Source organism: Ischnura elegans, chromosome X, assembly GCF_921293095.1.
Source record: "Ischnura elegans chromosome X, ioIscEleg1.1, whole genome shotgun sequence".
Classification (NCBI taxonomy): domain Eukaryota; kingdom Metazoa; phylum Arthropoda; class Insecta; order Odonata; family Coenagrionidae; genus Ischnura; species Ischnura elegans.
Window position 1 is genome coordinate 14,396,926 of NC_060259.1, and position 20,413 is coordinate 14,417,338.

A 20,413-nucleotide genomic window follows, 5' to 3' on the forward strand; every position below is an offset into this window, starting at 1 on the left:
GAAAAAATCCACAAATGAAAGCAAAATGTGGTATAGACTTATCCAGCTGCATTTGAGGCATTTCAAATGCATGCAAAAGGATAGTAATGTCAAAAGTAAGGCTAATTGCCGTTGGAAAGGCAGGGACTAAACCGCCAACTGAGTGCTGATTCATATCTTCCAAAAACTTGCTCTAATGTTTCCTCTCTGTCCTACATGTGGATTCCAAGGTTAGGATTTACAATAGAATTTTACAGTCCACCCAATTCCTCTGCTCTCTCAAAAGGAGACAGGATTTTGCCCTTGGGCGCAGTGTGCAGTCCGCCTGCCCCAAACACCAATGGGTTCAGGCAGCACGGAGGCGGAATGCCCGGCAAAGGGGTAAGGCTGAATGACAATGCCATCAGGCCAGAAAAATTAAACAGTTATATATTCGTAAACATGGCGTGGTGTTGATTAAAACGTAATATCTCTAAGAGCTCTGAATCTTGGCTGATGGACAACACTCATAGGATACGAGTGATTTTAAAGTTTGGGTAATACTAAAATATAAAAAATAATATAATAATAAAAATATAGAAAATATAAAATAAAAATATCATAATTGCATGAATTTCACGCAAAGCAACGATTGAGAACGTTTTATTTCCATTTGCTGCCCGTGAAATATCAAAAGATTGAGTTCAAAAAGTCACTATGCCTAGGTTTTGAAATAGCGGTGGGAGTCCATGGGACGAAACCAGTATTGAGCCAGGTAATTGCTGGTTAAAAATCAAGCAAATCATCTACCACACTAGCCTCTTGCTGATTATATGACATACATATATAGCACAAAAGAGCCCACAGGTAGGGAAGAGTAGAAAATAGCACTAAAACAAGTTGTCGATCAAATGACCCCCAACCGTCCTTCTAGGTATAACCTGTCATAAAAATTAAAAACAAAAAATTATAGTTTACTTTATGCTTATACATAAAATTTTAGACCAAAATGAAGAAAGTGAAAAAGTTTCAAAATTGCAAAAAAATATTAATAAGAGGAAAATTAATTTGATTTCTGAAAAGTGGATCAAATGACCCCTGCCATCCTTCTAATGTTAAAGCACTAAGTGTTGCAAATTGCCATAAGAAAATATAACTGAGGGAAGGGTAGAATGTTGGCGCCCACTGTTACATTCTTTCCCACTTTCGCCTGCAGAAATAACTAGCTGTAAGCAGTAGTGTTTTAATACTAATAACAGTAATTACTCAAAAGCAATACACAAGTATTTGTTGGCCTTAATTAGTTTTGGGATACTCTATCATTCATACTTGGTGATGCTGTCTATCAAGCAACATTTCTGTACACTTGTCCTGGAAAGATAATACACCCATGTCTCGTATAGCGCAAGGGATGCGTTCCTTGGGGTCTTTGCGCTATACGAATTTGCGTTATACGAGAGCGTTTTAACATTGGGAAGATAGGGATGCGTTCCTGGTAGCATAGGTCTTGGGTATAGAATTTCCTCTAAAACATCTATATTCCCATAAAAAGCCTTAGAAAACATTATTTATATAAATGTTTATGGTTTAAAACATCTTTAAAGATAGTATGCGCGCATTCAAAGACTTTTATTCACGTTAAAAAAAATTTAATCAACAGATTTAGGCGTTACTTGGTGGAACGATGAGATATTCATGGTTAAATAAAAAACACAGTACTGTTCCACAACCTTATAATTTTGCGTCCGAATTATAAGGTTGTGGAACAGTACTGTGTTTTTTATTTAACCATTAAAAAAAATTCTTACGTGCTTTTGAAATTCCCTCCTGTCGTGCGGGTAGGCTAACATCTGCTATCTCAGGGGATCGTAATGCGTTGCCGGCAGTTGACGATTTTTCAAACTAGTCTAAAAACAACTATTATGTCACTCAGGCCCTTTTGTCGCTCATCAAAATGACAGGAAAATGCTACTTTGAATGTCATTTCATAGCTAGCGGAGTTTATGAATGATAAATCATTTTAATTTGAAGTCCTCCGAGTCATTAGCAGCTACGTGAAACAGCCTTTAAATGCCTTGAAACCTGACCCAGGTTTTCCTTCCCTGAAAATGAATGAACGAGATTGCATTCTTTTCCAAAACAATATCGTCTCGTCAACACTAAAAACTGGTTGAGGGGGAAAGGAGCCACTTTCAATCACAGCTTGGAGTTCATCAGAAAATGTTGCGGTGACTGCGCTATCAACACTTGTAGATTCACCTGATATCGCCGCACTGAAAATACCTGCTTGCCGTTTAAATTCTGGAACCAACCGGAGCTTTCACTAAATGTCTCGGAGCGATTACCACTCTCGTCTTTTTGTATTGATTCACTATGAACTTTCCGTATGCTTAGACTGCTTGGTTGAAGTTGGTGCGGCTGAGGTCACTGATGTTTTAACTTCGTCTTTAGTCAGAATAAGGCAACGTGCGTTTAAACTTCCGCGCAATATCGCTTTTACGCTCTCCATTTTCAAAGCAATTGACCTCTTTCAATTCCTCTTCTAGGTTTATAGTTTTTCTTGATAAATTCTTGATTTTTCTATACGCATTCCTATGTTTTGGCGTATTCTCTTGGTTTTTACTCTGTATGGCTCTATCTAAATCACCTTCCACTGCTGAACTGTATTCCTGAGAAGCAGAAGGCCTACGACTGCGGGGAGGGAACGAAGCCATTGTGTTTGAGACTCTATAGCGGACCCTTTCATGTGTTGATGCTATTCATGCGCAACTCGGCCACCGCTCCATTTCTCCCCCGTGAATACCGATGACCTTGAAGGCTTTAGCGTAGACCCTCTTCCTGGAAGTCAATCGCCCGATAACCTATGACGGCAAAAATACGTCTCAAACCGTATTGCTGAAAAAAAATCATTTCCACCAGCCCCACGCTTAATTAACGATCTAAATTATTTATTATCATTCTGTTAAGGAGACGAGATAAATTACTTCGAGAGGCCGGCTATCTGGACCCAATGACGAGTAATGCTTTTGGCCATTGCGCAACTATGGTTTTCGATTAATATAAAAACAAAAAAGATTTAAGACGAGCAATACTATTGATATGCATAAAATGATAGCAATTTCGTGTCTACTTAGCGCTATTTCGCATTTTATCATGAGTGTGTTAAATTTTTTTGATTAGGCTACACTGCGTTGCAATGTTTCCCCGAGGAACGAATTTGCGCTATATCGAAATTGCGCTAATCGAAATTGCGCTATACGAGACATGGGTGTATGTATATAGGTAATATGATAATATCTTTAACATTTGTAGAATTAGTAACGGCAGTGTAAAAAAACACATTGTATTTAAAAGAAGAAAATAATGGCCTGTAGCCCCTGAAGTAATTGAAAATTTCAAATATGTCTGATGAGAAAGTTTAATCAAGTATTGGAGGAAGATTTCAGATATCAAAAGCAAAAAATATGGTGCGCAGGTAATGAAATCTATAGGCCAGTAAGTATGATATTAATTTTATATGCACTCCATGTTTTGCATGTCTGAAATGTTTTTCTTAAACTCGTTGTAACTTTCTCACCAAACAGAGTTGAAATTTTCAAGCATTTCAATCAAAAACAAATTTGAACCCGGAGGTTGAGGGCATTAGTGTGTTGATAGGTTAGTCACCTTTTGCATTTGTGTGTGGAATTTGAAGTTGTGGATGGGATACCACCCTGAGGGTCAGAGGTTGAGTGGAGGGCAAGCTGCAAAATACAGGGTATGGTGTCGAAGCAGTCTAAGGGAAAAAACACAATGGGTTGGACGTGATTGGTGCAGTGATAACAAATGCCTTTATTAATTTATTCCACTGATCCCTTTGTTGACCATCAAGGGACCCAAGAGTGCTTGCAGTTGTCATCTTTAAAATGTTGATAATATTTTGAGTATAATTTTTTTGCATCCAGCATTAGTTTTTTCATTGTGTGTTGGCTGGAACCTAAGGTATCATACTCATGCTGTGATAGGGACTTGTTATATTGGTATTATTACCATTATGGTTATAATAATATTAACAGTCGAATCTTAATGAAATGTTTTTCTTCCTTCATAGCTATTGAAACATCAAAGAAGATCCGAGCAAAGCGGAAGCAGAAGGGGAGGACAACTTCAACGGATCAAATCAGTGGGCCTTTGAGTCGACTATCCATTGGATCAAGTGCTGGGGTGGAAATTGAGCAAGGCTGTGAGAAATGTGACTCAGAGGTGGTGAACTTGGATTCATGTGCACCACTTGATGAGGGCATGCGTGTATCTGGCAGAGAAGAATCCGTGAAGGAAGTCTCCATTGAAGCGAAAGGAAGATCACTCAAGGGGACAGAATCTTTGCCTCCAGAATGTCCTTTGGTTCTTGAGAGGGCTGTCAGCCCCTCACGTGATGAACATTTCCCCTCCTTGAGCAGTGACGTCCATCAAACTACTGGTGCAGCAACTTCCAAAACTCCGAAAAACAGGTTTACTTCACATTTTTCATATTTTTATTCAGTCAGTTAATTACGCTCTAGCAGTATGGGATGTTTCTAGAAGCCTGTCAAGGCAGAGGAGGTTATCAGAGAATGGAGTACCCATTGAGATGAGAGGTCGCAGGGACCCTGCTGTTAGTCATACAGTAAACTCTTAATTTTACGAAGTCAGGGGGACCGGAAAATTAGCACTTTGTAAAATCGAGTTTCGTAATTTCAAACCTTTTTCATAAGTCACGAAAAAATGTTTGCTTTTGTTTTTTCCGCCGTTTTTTTGTCTTTAATGATCTTATTTAAATGTTTTCGGTGGTTTTTCTCGGTATTATTCATAGAAAAGGCTTTTTGTTATCGATTTATACTGTGAAAGATCGTTAAATAATTATACCACCATAAAATTCCCATTTCTCGTTCATACTTCAACATCAACGATCGCTTAAGAAATTCCCGACCAGTTTAGAAAACGTAATCAAATAATGAATTGCAAAGTTTATTATAAGAATTTAATGTTATAAATTTGTGGTTAGGAGCGAATAACAACTATTAAGTACATGTAAGATAGATATATTTGTTTCTAGCACCCACGGAATTTTAGCGGCAGCCGGCCAAACCGCCATTAATGTCGCCCTCTATCGCTCAGCGACGAGAAAAAAAAGAAAAACGAGGGCCTTAACCCATTTCCAAAATAACCTTCGTAAGTTAATATTTCCATTAACTCCGTATTTTCAGTTGAATGTGCTATCTTTTCAATTACAGTGGAACTTGGTTAGTACGTTCCTCCTTAGTACGTTTTCCTCCTTAGTACGACGATTTCTCTCGGTCGCGGTACCATCGGAACAAAATACAGGTAAAAGTATTTGGTTAGTACGTTGGAAAAAATTGCGCTTTCCTGGTTAGTGCAGTGGAACCTCGTTAAAGCGAGTACGGGCTATAGCGACACTCCCGCTGTAACGAGAGATAGCCGATGCACCGTCAATTGACCCTATAATAAGCGTGTTAAAAAATTCGTTTTTACGACACCCTTTTTGTGCTGCCTCTCGCCATAGCGAGGGTTTCACCGCCGGAAGACTTTCATCAAGACTTCTTAACCTCTGTAATTTCTAGTGATCTGTTAGATATGAAGTTAATGGAGTTCTCAAGTCTCAAATTTATGTGGTAAAATGTCGTTCGATAAATAAGTAGTTAATTTTGGTGAAAATATTGTGGCATTAGCATTCGCGAATGCTTCATCTTCTTTTGTTCCTCGGACGGCAGGAAGCAGTCGGCAGCATACCCGCACGTCCGTGAGTTGCGTGAATAGAAAGCATTTGATGGCAGTCACCATGGCCAAAAAAACACCAAACACGTCTAAGTGAGAAAATAAAAATAAAGGAGTAATATGAGAGTGTCGAAATTAATTTATCTTCCTATTCGCTCTGCAAAATTATAAAAACACAGAAGCGCCCAAGGAATGCAGACGATGAATAGTTATAAGGAGCTTTGTTCGGGTGGTTTTGCCCATTCCAATCTGCGGGAACTTCTGAGAAAGGGGCTACGCCCAAGCCTAAAGCGGAACATTTCAGGGATAGATTGCGAATCGAGAATTTTAAGAGTGCAAAAGGTTGATTATACTAATGCGAAGCACCAAAGCGTTATCTCCCCTCATAATTGCTGGTCATGCCTGCGGTGTAAACCCGAATTCGTGGAAGAAAGGACTCCGATCGTAAGTATCTTTAGAAGTATTCCCCGCGTAATATAACATAGACGATACGGAACTTTTTTTACATACAACTCCTCGACAAAACCCTTGCAGTATGAGATATTTCTTGCAATGATGCCTCAAAAAGGTAGGTAGTGCGCCTTAGCGATGATTTAGGATGTACGAAGCAATGATACTCAGCGTGAATTGCCCGGATGGACGTGTTTATTCTCCGTTGCGGATTTACAAGGGTGAACTATACGCGTCAGTGGTCAGAGTCATACTGGCGCTCTCTATTGTCACGTGGGTAGCCGAGCATCCCCTGGTGGCCGCTGGAAGAACTCGCAGAACAATTAACTCTCGTTTGCAGTGCCGTAGTAAACTCGGTGTATTACTTCAAATACGTCACGAGCGTAACACTCAAAAAGAAACTGTTTTTCAACAACGGCAATTTTAATCACATCATTTTCCAAGCTTAGCAAACTTTTTACCGTAGATTATGTAGGTATTACATTATTTGATAGAAAAAGTCTTCCAAGGCGGGAACGTTATACAACCTTCCACCGTTTTCGCATGTAGAAACAAATGTAATGCGTTATTTCACTTCACTGCCGCATAACGTACAGAAACAATAAACGTACACCAATGGAAACATTTGAGGCATTAAATAACCGCGATACTGTTTTATCAATTAATTTTTGAATTTTCAGTGGAAAATACCAAAATAATAGAATGATCACGGAAATGAACTAATTAAGGGCATAGAAAAAATGGCTTCGTCGGTTGTGCATTGGCATAATGATTGACGAAACAATGCTTTCCATGATTTTTATTCAGTGCGGCGCTTATAAATTGTTTGAGTAGTTAGTCATTGTTTGAGTAAGGAAATTTAGTGATGAAAAAAAACAAAGCCTATCGTGAGGATTTATGCTTACGTTTATCGGATAGATGTTTATCTGTCGCCGCACCACTCCTGTTCCTGTATATCTGTTCGCAACAGGTATATTGGCTATTATTTGCTCCACCTCCGGTAAAGCGACAATTCGCTATAGCGAGTGTTTATTAGTACACCGTGGGGTGTCGTTATATCGAGGTTGCACTGTACGCTAATTGCTAGCCGTGACGCAACCCGCAATTCGTTCTCCAGTATCTTCTAAGGGTCGTAAAGCTCCGAATTCATGATTTAATTTATTATTACTAGCCATTAAAATTCTTGCATTCATTCCACATATCTTTCTTCGACCGTGATTTATCCAAATGCATTTCTCAATTCTTATGACGCGATGAATAATAAAATATGGCCATTTATCAGGAATGTCTGACTATGCAAAACTGCAGCCAATGAGAAGCCCCAATTTTCCCCACCCCGAGCTCCTCACCTTCTGTTGCCTCTGGAGTGCCCACTGCGCACAAATTTCACGAGAGGGCAATTGTTGCTATTGCACGAGTTATCATGATGAAGAAATGAGTCTTATCCAATTCCCACTTTATCTATAGCAGTACTGCACGACGTCAATGCTACGTAGTAAGTGTGTATTTGACTACTGCTGCGGGAGCAGACGATGCTCTGGATCTCCACGCGAAGCTTAGCTTAAAAATACTTGATCTCGGCACGAAAGCAGACGACATAAAACAAATTTTAAAAGTAGATTTCAACTGTATACTGTTAAATCTTCTTGTAAATACCTCGTAATCTAATAATCTTGCGTGTTATTATTCGATATATCGATCGCTATAACAATCGATATAGCTTTATTCCAGAAGCGCAAATGTGTACGGCTGTTGCCGTAATTTAAGTTTAATATAATTTTGTCCAATTTTTATGATGTTTAAAAACAACCCGTTGACATACTCAGGGTTGTTGTTATATTCTCCGAGTATGCTGTGACAAAAAAGAAATGACTTAGCTATACTTGTCCTCTTTCTATAAATACATATAGGATAAATCACGGGAGAAAGACGCCGTTTTCATGTAATTGTCTTCGGGAAATCTATGAAACATTGTGGTTTTTCATTCACATGGTATTGTTTTTCAATGTAGCGCCCATTTTCTTTATTTTAAAGGTGAAAAGAGTTCAGGAAGGCGATCCTACGAGAACTACCGATAGTAATTGTAATTATGAAGACTTTTCCACTGATTGCAATTACCCCGACTGCTATTTTTTACTTTCCTCGTTAGCACGTTTTCCTGGTTAGTACGTTCATTTTTTGTGGTCCCTTCAGAAACGTACTAAACAGGTTCCACTGTAGTTATTTTCATTGAGATTCAGTTACGATCATAAATTACGTAGGATATCTTCTGGCGAATATTTGGAGTAAATTCTGTTTGAGTTCTCCGTCTGGATACTGTGCTCCATCATATTTGCAGGTGATGCTACGAAAGACTTTATTCTTCATCAGGACCATATTCTTCATACCGGGTGTGAAGTGCTATGTTCATATAGTATTTCTTTCTTCTTTTATGCCGACAGGAGCAAGGTTCCAACAGGAAAATGACAGGAGAAACATCTTCCATTATCGGAGAAGTAAAGAGAGAAACCTTATTATCCACATTGATTGTTTTCCTACAAGAGACGTTTCATAATTTCTCAACGTGTGTGAAGTATTGGTTCACTTGAGTGAATTCCCAAAAATGACACGAAAAAACCTGTACCTTCACCTCATTTAGTTTTCGTGTTCCTTTCTCTGCTGTATTGAAAGTTATGCAAAGGATCATTGACATAGAGAAAAGATTTTCTTAGTTTTAGCACTAAAAAATAGTCGCGCCATAATAGTAAATAAATATAGTGTGGAAAGAGCAAAGAAAATAATTCAAATTGAAAAGTCAGCAGAGAAGAAGAGAGACAATTATAACCATGGCACCATTTCCCCGATAGTGGAAGATACTTCTTCAGCCTCACCGGTTTAAAACTTACCCCGTTGCAGGTAAAGATGAACCATGCCCTTCTCCACAGTCGGAGAACGTTCCCAGTGGGTGGGGTGAATAACAGTGGGATGAGGAAAGAGTGTGGTCAGCATAACGAGGGGTGAAGGGGCAGGAGAAAGAAGGGTAGGGAAAGGGCCTTCAGCTCTGCCTCAGTTTACGTTTGGGGGGCATATTTTTCTACAACGCACTCAAGCTCCGTAACCTTAGGGAGGGAGTGAATGGGAAATGCTGGGGAAGGAGGGGTTTGGGATGCGTAAGGTGGGTGTCGGGAAGATCAGCAGAAGGCCGCGGGAGGTAGTAAACAAAGACTTTGGAAAGAAAGTTCCATTGGCATGGGAAAACGGGGAGACGCGCGAGAAGAAAGTTCATGGTTAGAGTTAGAAGTGCGTCTTCATTAGGAGTAGCCTGAAAAATAAGTTGGTGGTTAATAGTGCCCAATACTTATGATATATAAGTTGTTTATTCAGGAAGGCTGTTATATACACGAAAAGATATTACTAAAAAATCTGTTATTTTTTTTCTTTTTGCCCTTCTCCATCGCCACTTCCACCATGGTTTCTCACTTGCGTAAATGGGAATTAAATTGGGGACCTATCTCGTGAGCCAGGTTAAAATATCTTAATGTTTGGAGGGCAGCGTGTACTTCTTTTTTATTTGGTGGAATTACTTCCTCACTTTCATCTTCGTCGTCACTGCTATTCTGACTAGTCCCGGCTGCTGCTTCTTCGGACGTATGTACCGGCGTCCCATTGTTGCAAGCCTGGAGATCATCTTCAAGGGCAATATAATCGTTTGATGTTGGGCGCTGTGCTCTTCCTGCTTTTTCCAAGAATTTTTCAAAATCCTCTTTTAAGCCTCTAATTTCCTCCACGATTTTATCCGATGCAGCTTCCTGAAGGTATAATGTAACGAATCAACCATAGCCGTGATATTATAGCAGTAGAATTACTACACGTAGTAGGCTAGTTGTATCATTTACCAACCTTAAGAACATCCTCATGATGCGCTATCAAAGGGAATCCGGCCGATTTCCAGCAATTTGCGATTGTAGTGGAGGAAATAAAGTACGTCTTTGAACCGTGTTTCTGCGATGAAAAATGACAATTTTATTTACTTGGCCATTCTAGCAAAGTTAACAAAATCATTATTTCTCATCGCAGAAATACGGCTCAGAGACGTACTTGAATGCCTGATTGGCAGGAGTGCGATGCAAACAATTATTTTTTGATGATGGCATTGATTGATAGATTTTCAAATGCAGTCAGAGCGGTCACTTTTGGGGAGGGCGGCCCCCGCTCAGAGGGTCGAAGAGAGGGGCCAGCGAGGGTGAGCTCGTCGAGGAAAGGGTCCCGGATTAGGGACCCTTCGAAGTGCTTCGGCGAAAAGTAGTCAAGTAGTCTTCGAAGTACGTCACAGCAGCCTGCCTTGCGAACGTACCAGGTACGTTCACAGCAGTGCAAAGGGTTAGTTACGAGTGTACGAAATACCCCGCGCGACCTTCCTGACATGTTAAACTACGAAGTATTGTCGATGCGACGTTTACGAATAGGCACGTAAATAAGGGCATTATGTCAGTCGAGATATTTTACTGAACTCCTACTTCCCCTAAATTCCCACCGTGAGGTTTCAGGCGAACCCTTCCTTTCCAAAGTTGCACTATCATTTACGATTTCATACTTTTGATGAACCACAGTTGAAAGCGCTGATTTTTTAGCTGCTTACGCCGGCGTAACTAGTTTTGCTGACAAATATTTCGCCATAGTTCGTATAAACGAATGCCTTTCGCTCCTGGGGACCGATCCGAGGTTCGTAAATTCAAAACATTTCGTTTAATTGAAACTTCGTATAATCGAATAGCACCATGTATTTACCATAGGCTTTTTGCCGGGACCGCAATATCACTTTGTATAATCGAAAACTTCATAAAATCCTGCTTCGTATAATCGAAAGTTTACTGTATTATGTTGTTAAGGTTGTTGTAAGAGCCTCCTCCGTAGAACCACCCCTGGCTAGTTGTGGGTTGTTCATGAGTTCATTTCTCAATCTTGCATGCAATAACTATTGTGCAGACAAATGGATTAATGCTTTACGTGGTACTCACAATCAAGCATTCATTCACAAAATTTCATCGTCTGTTGAGTGCACGAGTAGCTTGTTACATGTTAGAACAAGGAACAAATGAAATTCAGTGCGCAACATTGTTGAAATACTGGTCTGTTTCGTGTAAATGCACTGACACAAAGGTGATTATCCTGAAACTTAAGCAGACGGTAATATGCATATAATTAATAAGGGAAAACAGTGTAAAGGGAGATGAAGATCCCATGCATAGTTAAGATTGCTTTTGCCACTACCTAGAATTTATAGTTTTTGGCGACGCGCACTAATCGGAATAAGATGGAAATCATAAAGGAAAATTACAAATTTTTCACGTCTATCAAATTCATGGAATGCACCAGCATTATGTGACATATATGTACATGCTGAGTCTCATACCTCTTGGAAATGTAATGGAACTTACCATGAACTTAAACTTATATGTATGTTCATGGAACGTACTCTCGAGATGAATAAATGAATCATTCACTCATTAAACAAACCGGTATGGCAGAATAAGAAAGCTTATGCATCACAAACCTTCCTATCGTTCAATACTTAATGTAACATGTATGCATAAATTCGTGAAAAACGTATTCTAATGATATTTCCTTGCATTTACTTATCTACCCCTTGAGTATCGTGAAACATTACTCAAAACAACATGATCAGCAAATCACTCAAAGATAGCAAACCAAATATTTCATATAGGTACTCTGACATTTATTCACACACAACTTGTCATTTTTACATCTGATACTTATTTTTAAGCAGAAATTAGGGTCATTTTTGCTCAGTTCACGAGAATATTCTGAATAATATTCATGGTTACCATTGCGACATCTATCGGAAAAAAATTGTTGAAATTGTGAGAATGCAAGCTTGGCATTAGAGCAGGGGCTATTTTGCTGTCTCGCATCCACGCCTTCTCGCATGTGTTCTAGCCATTCACCGCATTAATTGCACCTTCGTACATGCATCAGATTGTGCAATGACGTGCCCTGTGTAAAACAGCCTTATTGCTCTTCTCGACTGATTTCGTTCCTTGAGTATTTGAAAACTAAGTCTGCTGTCGGTCATTCCTAACCGATGTCGGTATGCCACTCATCAATCAATGGCAATCAAACTCGCTTGTCAGTCCCTCGCGGCTGATATTGCTATGTTGGTCATCAATCATGTGCAACAGAAGTTGATTGTCGGTCACTTGTGACTAATGTTGCAATGTCGGTTGTTAATCATTTGCGACCGATGTGGGTTATTATTTGCAATTGATGTCTGCATTGGTTGTTTGCCATTGAAGAAAAGTGCCCAGTCATTCACATCTAAAACGGTTGCTCCAAAATGAAATCCTCCATCAAATGGAATGCCTTGGACAATCATGGTTTTTCCAATTATAGGATTCGGTGACTAATTGTGGAATTATATTGAGAAAATAACATAGGAGTCATTATATTTGCATTGTAAACTTCTTGACTTCAGTGGACTCTCGTTATTATGAAGTTCATGGGACCGAAAAAGCTGAAGGTTTGTAATAACGAAGTTTGTAAGAATGTTTCTTTTAGGAATCATCATTCATCATTGAATCATCAAGGAATCATTGCTGTTGCTTGCTTCTTGCATATACCTCTATCAGAGTTGGCAGACGCATTTTCCCTGCAGAAGTTCCCGTTTGAGTTTAGTCCTTAATGTTTATTTCATGAGGAACATATAGATACAAACTGGCTGATATCTCATCAGTTTAATTTTCTTTGTATGAATGCATGAAAAAAAATTTTGATACTATTTTCCCATACAAGAATTGATGATGTTGACTCAATTGTCTCTGATGATTCCCTTTTTTTCCTCAGTTGCCGAGTTTCTTTAGGATTCAATCCAGCAGCCATTATCTTTCATTTCGTCCACTTGTCTCTAAAAATACTTCGTCAATAGGAACCTTATGCTCCTTCTTGCACTTACACGCAAAAATATCGCATAATTTCAAATGTTTCTTTAAAAGTGTTTGAGTTTTGTACTTCAATAAAACCTTACTCATGGCTTATTCGCATTTTCCATGAGTTTTAGTACCTCCTGTGTTACCGCCAAATCCATTTAGTCACACACATAATGGAAGAGAAGTGCGTCACCATAGTTTGCACACCTTTATAGCCACTCGAGAGGCCTCTTCATAGACCGTGGGCTCCTTTCCTGCATTCTCGGGTCTACAAATATTTCATCACTTCTCTAAAAGTTGGTAACATCGATATGTTTAACGCCAACGAGGCGCCAAATAAGGGACAAGTCGTCTCACTACGCATCCTTTTTTGCCTTCTACCATCTTCTGATTTATATTATCTATGATGAACCTAGCAGCACACACGGGATGAATTTTGCTGTATTCGAGGCATAGGAGGGGGAGAAGCGAGTGGGAAGGGGATGGGATCGGCCTGCCGCTCTTGTATCCATGACACTGCATGGACGTTGGAATATTTTCTTCACGGACGCGGATTCAAATTAGGCATTTTGAGGCTAAATGGTGGCAGATATGTCAAAATGCACGAAATGTTTGCCCTTAAAGTGCAGTTACTCGGCAAAATCTGTAGGGAGTTACCATAAAATATTGTATTTTTTAAATCTTGACCCTCCCCCCTAAATTGCATTTGAGCAAGGGTTTACCTCTCCAGAGAGGTAATTTGAGGCCTCTGGAGAGGTCTGAAATTTTTCAGGCCTCATTTTTGATTGGTCCCACTACTTTTTTCATTGAGCCAGATGGATTTGAAAGAAATCGATTTTTCCAATCCGCCCTAATGAACAGGAGAGGTGTAAGGGAAGGGGAGGTTGTTGGTGCCATAAAATAACTAAATGCTTCATTCAGGGTTTGGCCTCTATATTATATAGCCCACAAGTGACTGTACATTTGGGTGGCTTTACAGCAATAACCCCCGACATGCCGCAAGACACGGCCTTTTATGCATGTCGCTCTCGCAGCTCCGCGTCCTCGGCGCCCACTGCCTTTCCAGGGTTGTGGTTAATGGGGCCTCCGTGCGAACCCGCCACGTCTCTCCTTCTGAAAAAATGCCAAATAAAAACAGGGAAGGGGAAATGGATCTAAGGGGTATATCGCTGTGGGGGACGCACAAGTCATCCATATCTCGTCCTGACTACTCCTGTCTGCGGTGGGTTTTGGCTCTCTGATGTGGTCTCAAGGTCTGGGAACATTGATTCGTAATCAACCGAAGTCCTCGGCTGCGGTTCTGCTAAGGTCAGCGCCACCCTATTCCTCCTGATGACTCCGCTACCCGTCTCAATGAGATAGGACCAGGAATGTCCCGACTCTCCGACCACCGTTCCATACTCCCGACGATCTCTCACCCAAACGGTGGCTCCCGCAGGCAATAGGGGTAGTTCTTTTTTCCGGTGTCGTCGCTCGTAGTTCCTCTTCTGTCTGTCCACGATGACCTTATTCCTATCCCATACAATCGTAAGGCTGGGCCATTTGGCATTCTCTCTCTAGTGGTATTTGGTAGTATCCTCTGGAAGCATTCAATTTGTGAAAATTTTCGCTTCCGAAGCCTTCATCAGTGTTAGACATTCATCCATGGTTGGCAGTTTGTGCTGTTCTCTTCGAATGCATTTATTTAATTTCGTGAAGTCTACACATATTCAAACTCCTCTGTCTGCTTTCGGCACTACCACCATGGGTGCGCACCACTCCATGGGCTCTTCTACTGCCGTTATTATTCCTTCCCTCACCATTTTCTTAATTTCATTCTCAACCTTATCTTTCAATGGCAAGGGCACTCTTCTCGGCGTGAACACCGCATAGGGCACGCCTTCGTCCTTGATGCGAATGATGTAAGGTTTTGGCATTCTTCCCAGCCCACGATAAAGTTCCTGGTAGTTTTCTTCAGGATGACCAGCTGTTATTTCTCGCAGCCAAGTCTAAATTCCCAGGGATGATATAGCTGGTCGTCCCAAGAGCGCATCTTCAACTCCATTCACCACAAAAATCTCATTCTTGTACATGCGATCCTTCTAACATAGAAGTGACCGGAAGTTTCCTTTGGCGTGCAATCTGCTTCGATTAGGGCCGCGGAGGAACGATGTGGTATTTTGGAGTTGTATTCCCTTCAGCGTTTTAAATAATTCGGCACCGATGAAATGACATCCGCACCTGTGTCGACTTTGAAGAGGATTTTCTGGTTACGGATGATGAGTGAGACCTTCCATGGTTCTTCTCCCATCGAAATGCTTCCCAGAAAAAAATGGTCGTTTTCACCCGGAAGCTGCTTGTCAATTTCAGCAACCGTCTTCATTCAGCAAACTGCTGCCCAATGTCCTTTCTTTTTGCGAAGAGTGCGCGCAGATTGACGCGCTGGACATCATGCGTAAGCGTGCTGCGGCATTTTTCCACACCGTGGACATTTGCCACCCCTCACCTTCATTTGGTTAGGTGGGGCTGCTGTTGAAGTTGGTGCTTGTGAGTGGACGGTTTTATCTTCCCCCGAGGTACTCCTTATCAGCGTCTGCTGCCTGTGCATGTCTTCTGCCTGCCTCGCCTTTGTAACGGCTCTCTCCAGCGTAAGATCCGGGTCCAATTGTAGGGCTTCCAATAACTTTCGTTCTGTAAACCGACTACCAGACGGTTCCTCACCAATTCGTCACACAGGGTGCCAAATTTACAATTTTTAGCGAGAATATGCAGATTCCGAATAAATTCTTCCACAGTTTCGGTCTCTCCTTGCAGTCACTTGTTGAAACGGGCATGTTCATAAATTATATTTACCTTCGGGACAAAATGCTCTTCAAACTTTCCAAAAACGATACTATACTTCTTTTCATCTTCCGCCGATAGGTTGAAGGATGATAGTATATCATCCGTGACGTCACCCATTGCAGAAATCAATGCGTCGACTTGCTTGTCTTCCGGCTTTTTGGCAAGTCCAGACACCCATCTGTACCTCTCAAACCGTCAACTCCATCTTGGCCAATCTTCCGCCACAAAGGAAAATTGCTGGGGTATGGACCAGGCAGGACCTCTTATTCCTTCGACTTGTTTATTCAACATAGTAACACACACCTTACACCATGTGTTGTTGCCGTAAAAAAACTAAATGCTCCGTTCCGGGTTTGGCCTCTTAGTTATATAGCCCACAAGCAACTGTACATCTGGGTGGTTTGACAGCAATAACCTCTGACATGCCACAAGACACGGCCCTTTATACATGTTGCTCTTGCAGCTCCGCGTCCTTGGTGCCTGCTGCCTTTCCGGGGTTGTGGTTAATAGGGCCTCCGCACGAACCTGCCTCAGAGAGCACTCCGTCCATTTTTCAAACAATGAGGCTACAACGAGGGACTCAAGGGACAAACACTTCTCATCTTGCAATTTCTGACATAGTTGCTTTCAAGGCAAAGCTAAGTGATTTTTGGAATTAGCTTTTCCAGTCCATCTTGTCTTGTATGATTGTGCTGATGCTACACTTGTTTCTTACACTTGATGCTTTTTGGACAGTTGAGTATCAGTGCAGCCTTATTGTAACTAGAAAGCTATTTAGTCTATCGAAAAACTTAAATACTGTCAGAAATGTGTTGTGTTTGATCTCATTCTGTTTTGAATCTCATGCATGTCATTCAATTCCCTAAAGCTGTCGTGCAGTAGGCACCAGATATTGGAGGGATCATCGAAGCAGATAGGCTGAAAAAGGTCAGTTGGTGAGATGGGGGAGGGATGGAACACGTTCCCATTGTTCTAGTGTAACTTGATATTTTCCTTCAAAGCCAATGATTTATGGTCTCTGTGGTTTTGGAGAAGAGAAAAACATCAGAGGCTTGGACCGAAGATTGATGGAGGGCCAAGGGAGTGAAATGTGCGACCGATGTAATTACTACTATCCTATGGCACTGAGCTTCCCCCGATGGTTGTTCAATCTTTTGGGAAGATTCACATTCATATGCATCAAGAGGATCAGAACACTATCCTCTCCCACTGATGAGACACTGCATTCACTGAAATACAGTAAAACCTCTTTGTAGGGAACCTCTTCACATCATAAACCTCCATACTTCATACCACCCCTACGGTCCCATCAGATTTACATGTAAATTTATAGGCAAACCTCATTGTAGTGAACCTCTTTATCTCGTAAAATCTCCACTTATCATACCAAGGAGATACTCCCGAGACAGCCTATTTACCTCCGCAAATCGTACCGAGACTACTGGAGACCATTAATGCAGCCGCGATCACGTACATGGAATGACATTCAGCGATAAATGTTTCACTCTTTTTTTTTTCTTATACACCTTTAATATGCTGTAATTTTAACGTTAATCATTAGTTGTGGCCATTTTTTTCCATATGAGAGCATACCTAACAGTAAATAAGAAAAAAGATATCCAAATATCCAAATCATTTTAGGTGACTGTTGAATTAAGAGAGATCACATCATTTTCTCTCGAATCATGGTAAAAATCATGTGATAGTGCTCGCCTTCTGTAATTATTAAATAATAAATAATTATCCGCGAATACTCGAATACCTCGAATACTGGAAATTATTCGATTCGAGATCTCGAATAATTATGCTAAAGGTACATCTTCAAATACTTTGAATTTCGTGCCATACACTGTCGCACGCACGTCATTGGTAGTTGACTCGGAAGAATGTTGAGAACTCTAGTCGTTTAGTGCATGCAGTGCCGTTTTAGGCAAGTGGACGAACTACATCAAATTCGCGGATTAGAGCAGTGAAAAGAGTTCGACGTGGGGAATCGAAAATGATCGGGTGAAGAAATCCTAAAACCTCCACCAGGAGAACCTCAGTGACGTGGGATAGTAACTACGTAGCACAATTCCCAAAATCCGCTACCCCCTCCATCCATCAGCCCTCGGCCCCTCCTCCTCCGATGCTTTCCTCCTCTCCGAAATCAAACAAAAGGCCCCAGCTCGCTCAGGGTTCGTATTACGAAGACAGTAAATCAAAAGCTTCAAAAGAAAATATCGAGTTACAGGAGAATAATAGATTCGTGTTTCACTCTTTCACCCCCACTAACCTTTTTCTGCCTACCTGCTTCGAAGTTCCCCATTTCTGGAGGTCAACTGCTGCATGAGTCATCTATTAGCCCAAAAGGTGTCTAACAATGACTTTCGGCAGTTGTTATTACACCTTTATTGGATTGAAATATTAGTAATGTGCGCGTAATTTAAAAAAGAATAAGACCAAACACAACGTATCTCTGACTTTATTTAAACATTTTACGCAGGAAATAAATGTCAAAATACGACGGAGACTTAGCATTCTGGAAAAACTTGATATCCTCGCAGCTGAGCTTCTCGGAAATTGATGCGGTATTTTTTTCCAAGAACATATATTAAGTTACAATTTATGAGTTATGCTATAAATCTCTATTGCCACAGTCACAGCTGAAGGGATATTTTCTCAGGATATGTGGTTTCTGTCTGCTAGCAATTACAATTCGTCTGCTTATCTTGTGAGAACTTCCAAAGATGGACTGAAAATAATTGAAGAAGAAAATCCGGTGGAGAATTGCTTGTATTTTGCAAAACGCCTCGGATTGTCCGCTAGCACTTGACAGTAGGAGTGGGGGTAAAGTGAGCTACCTGTTGAAATTAAGAAGTTGGATGAAGCCGAGTATAAGATGGGCGTACCGCTGAAATGGCGTTTGGTAGAAAAGAATGTATACATTAGACAGAAATCCATCATAGCAGTGTAAATGCCGATACATCATGCAATCATTTTTTTGCGAGGTGGTGTGTCCCCTTAGGATATTTGAAAGAGATGTTAGTTGAATCAACCACATGCCCAAATTGTTACCATAAAATAAAATATTCCATTAATCAGCTAAATTCCTGTTTGAATTCTTTAAAGGAAATCACAATTACTCGCCAAAATCTTGGGTTTCCTGCTGCGTAGGCAACCTAGTCAAACATTCCCGCATTCATCGTTTTTTTTGTCCATCCCCTTGAAAAACAATAGATCGAGGTTCCACTGTATACCTTTTTATTTATACATTCATCAAGTGAAATAGAAGAAGAAATGTACGTTGAATATGCTTTGTGCAATTCTAGTATTCAAGGTATTCAAAATTTGAGGTATTCGAGTATTGGAGCAATGATTTAATATTCAAATTTGATATTCGAGTGCGAGAAATCTGCTATTCCACCCATCTCCAGTTTAAACACATAAATATAATGGTTTAAAAGACAGTAGTACATTTCATTTCCGAGGGATATGAGAAAATGGTGCCTATCACTGAAACCTCTCTATGGCGAACCTTCATACATGAAATTGCCCAAATTTTGGTCCCCTCCATAACGATGTAAAGACGTTTTACTGTATTAATTTAAAATTTCGGATCGAGATTAGATTTCTTCTGCAAATTTGAATCCAATTTCATTATCCCACGAAATGCAATTTCTGCAGATATTTGGATCCAACCATCCCTAATTGTGAGTACTCAAAGTAATATGGGAATCTCTATCGGTCATCAGTTTTGCAATCCTTATCAGTCATATGTATTTGGTTATGCTCTCTGTTGAGTAGCATTTTTGAATGTGAGGGATACGTGGATTGCTGATGTCAGTAGGAGCAAAATTTTCCAATGATGTTTGGGTCAAAAATGCACCATTTGTAAACTACAGAAGCTTTTAGCCAAGCACTCCAATAAGCTGTGAGTTCTCCTTGTGGCTGGACGCTCTAGACAACTCTTGACTTCGAATGCTTTGCTTACCCGAGATTGCGATGTGTATTTATGCTCAAACTTTTTGCCTGGGCTTTCAGAGTTAACAATTTATTGCAATGCTATAATTGCAACATGCTGCAAATGACATTAGTCTCATTATTGTTGGATTTAGTTTTCTGGTAACCCTTTTAAGACACAGGAAATGTATCATTTCTTTCTGAGGGTATTTGGAAATGCCAGAACAACCTGAAATGCTTGATCTTGCCTTCCTTGAAAGGTAGAAGTGGGAGGGGGTTTGGCTGTGCTTGTTATCTCTGGAACCATGTTTAGGCTGCTTGGCTTGAGTAAAATTGCCAAATCTCTCTATTTTCATTGCTCAATCAAGTCAAATCAACTCTCAGTAGATAGGAAACGCACAAGCAATACACCAAAGTCCACTTCAGAAAATATAGGGATACAGCTGCTGTGGTCATTCGAACTTTTGAAAATATAGTACATATTGCTCCTTTAGAACTTAAGATAATAATCATTGAATTTTCAGGGTGTATAGATTTGATCTCAGTCAACATTTTCCTGTATC

General features: G+C 40.4%; 1 protein-coding gene across 4 annotated transcripts in view; it reads left to right on the plus strand.

Annotated features, from left to right (window-relative positions):
* LOC124170494 (inhibitor of Bruton tyrosine kinase) overlaps nt 1-20,413 on the plus strand; it is a 99,815-nt gene that overhangs the window by 55,744 nt on the left and 23,658 nt on the right. For all 4 annotated transcript variants that reach the window (XM_046549246.1, XM_046549249.1, XM_046549248.1 and 1 more), the window contains one exon: nt 4,049-4,448. In XM_046549246.1, coding sequence (XP_046405202.1) covers nt 4,049-4,448 — 400 coding nt within the window. The remainder of the gene's footprint in view (nt 1-4,048; nt 4,449-20,413) is intronic.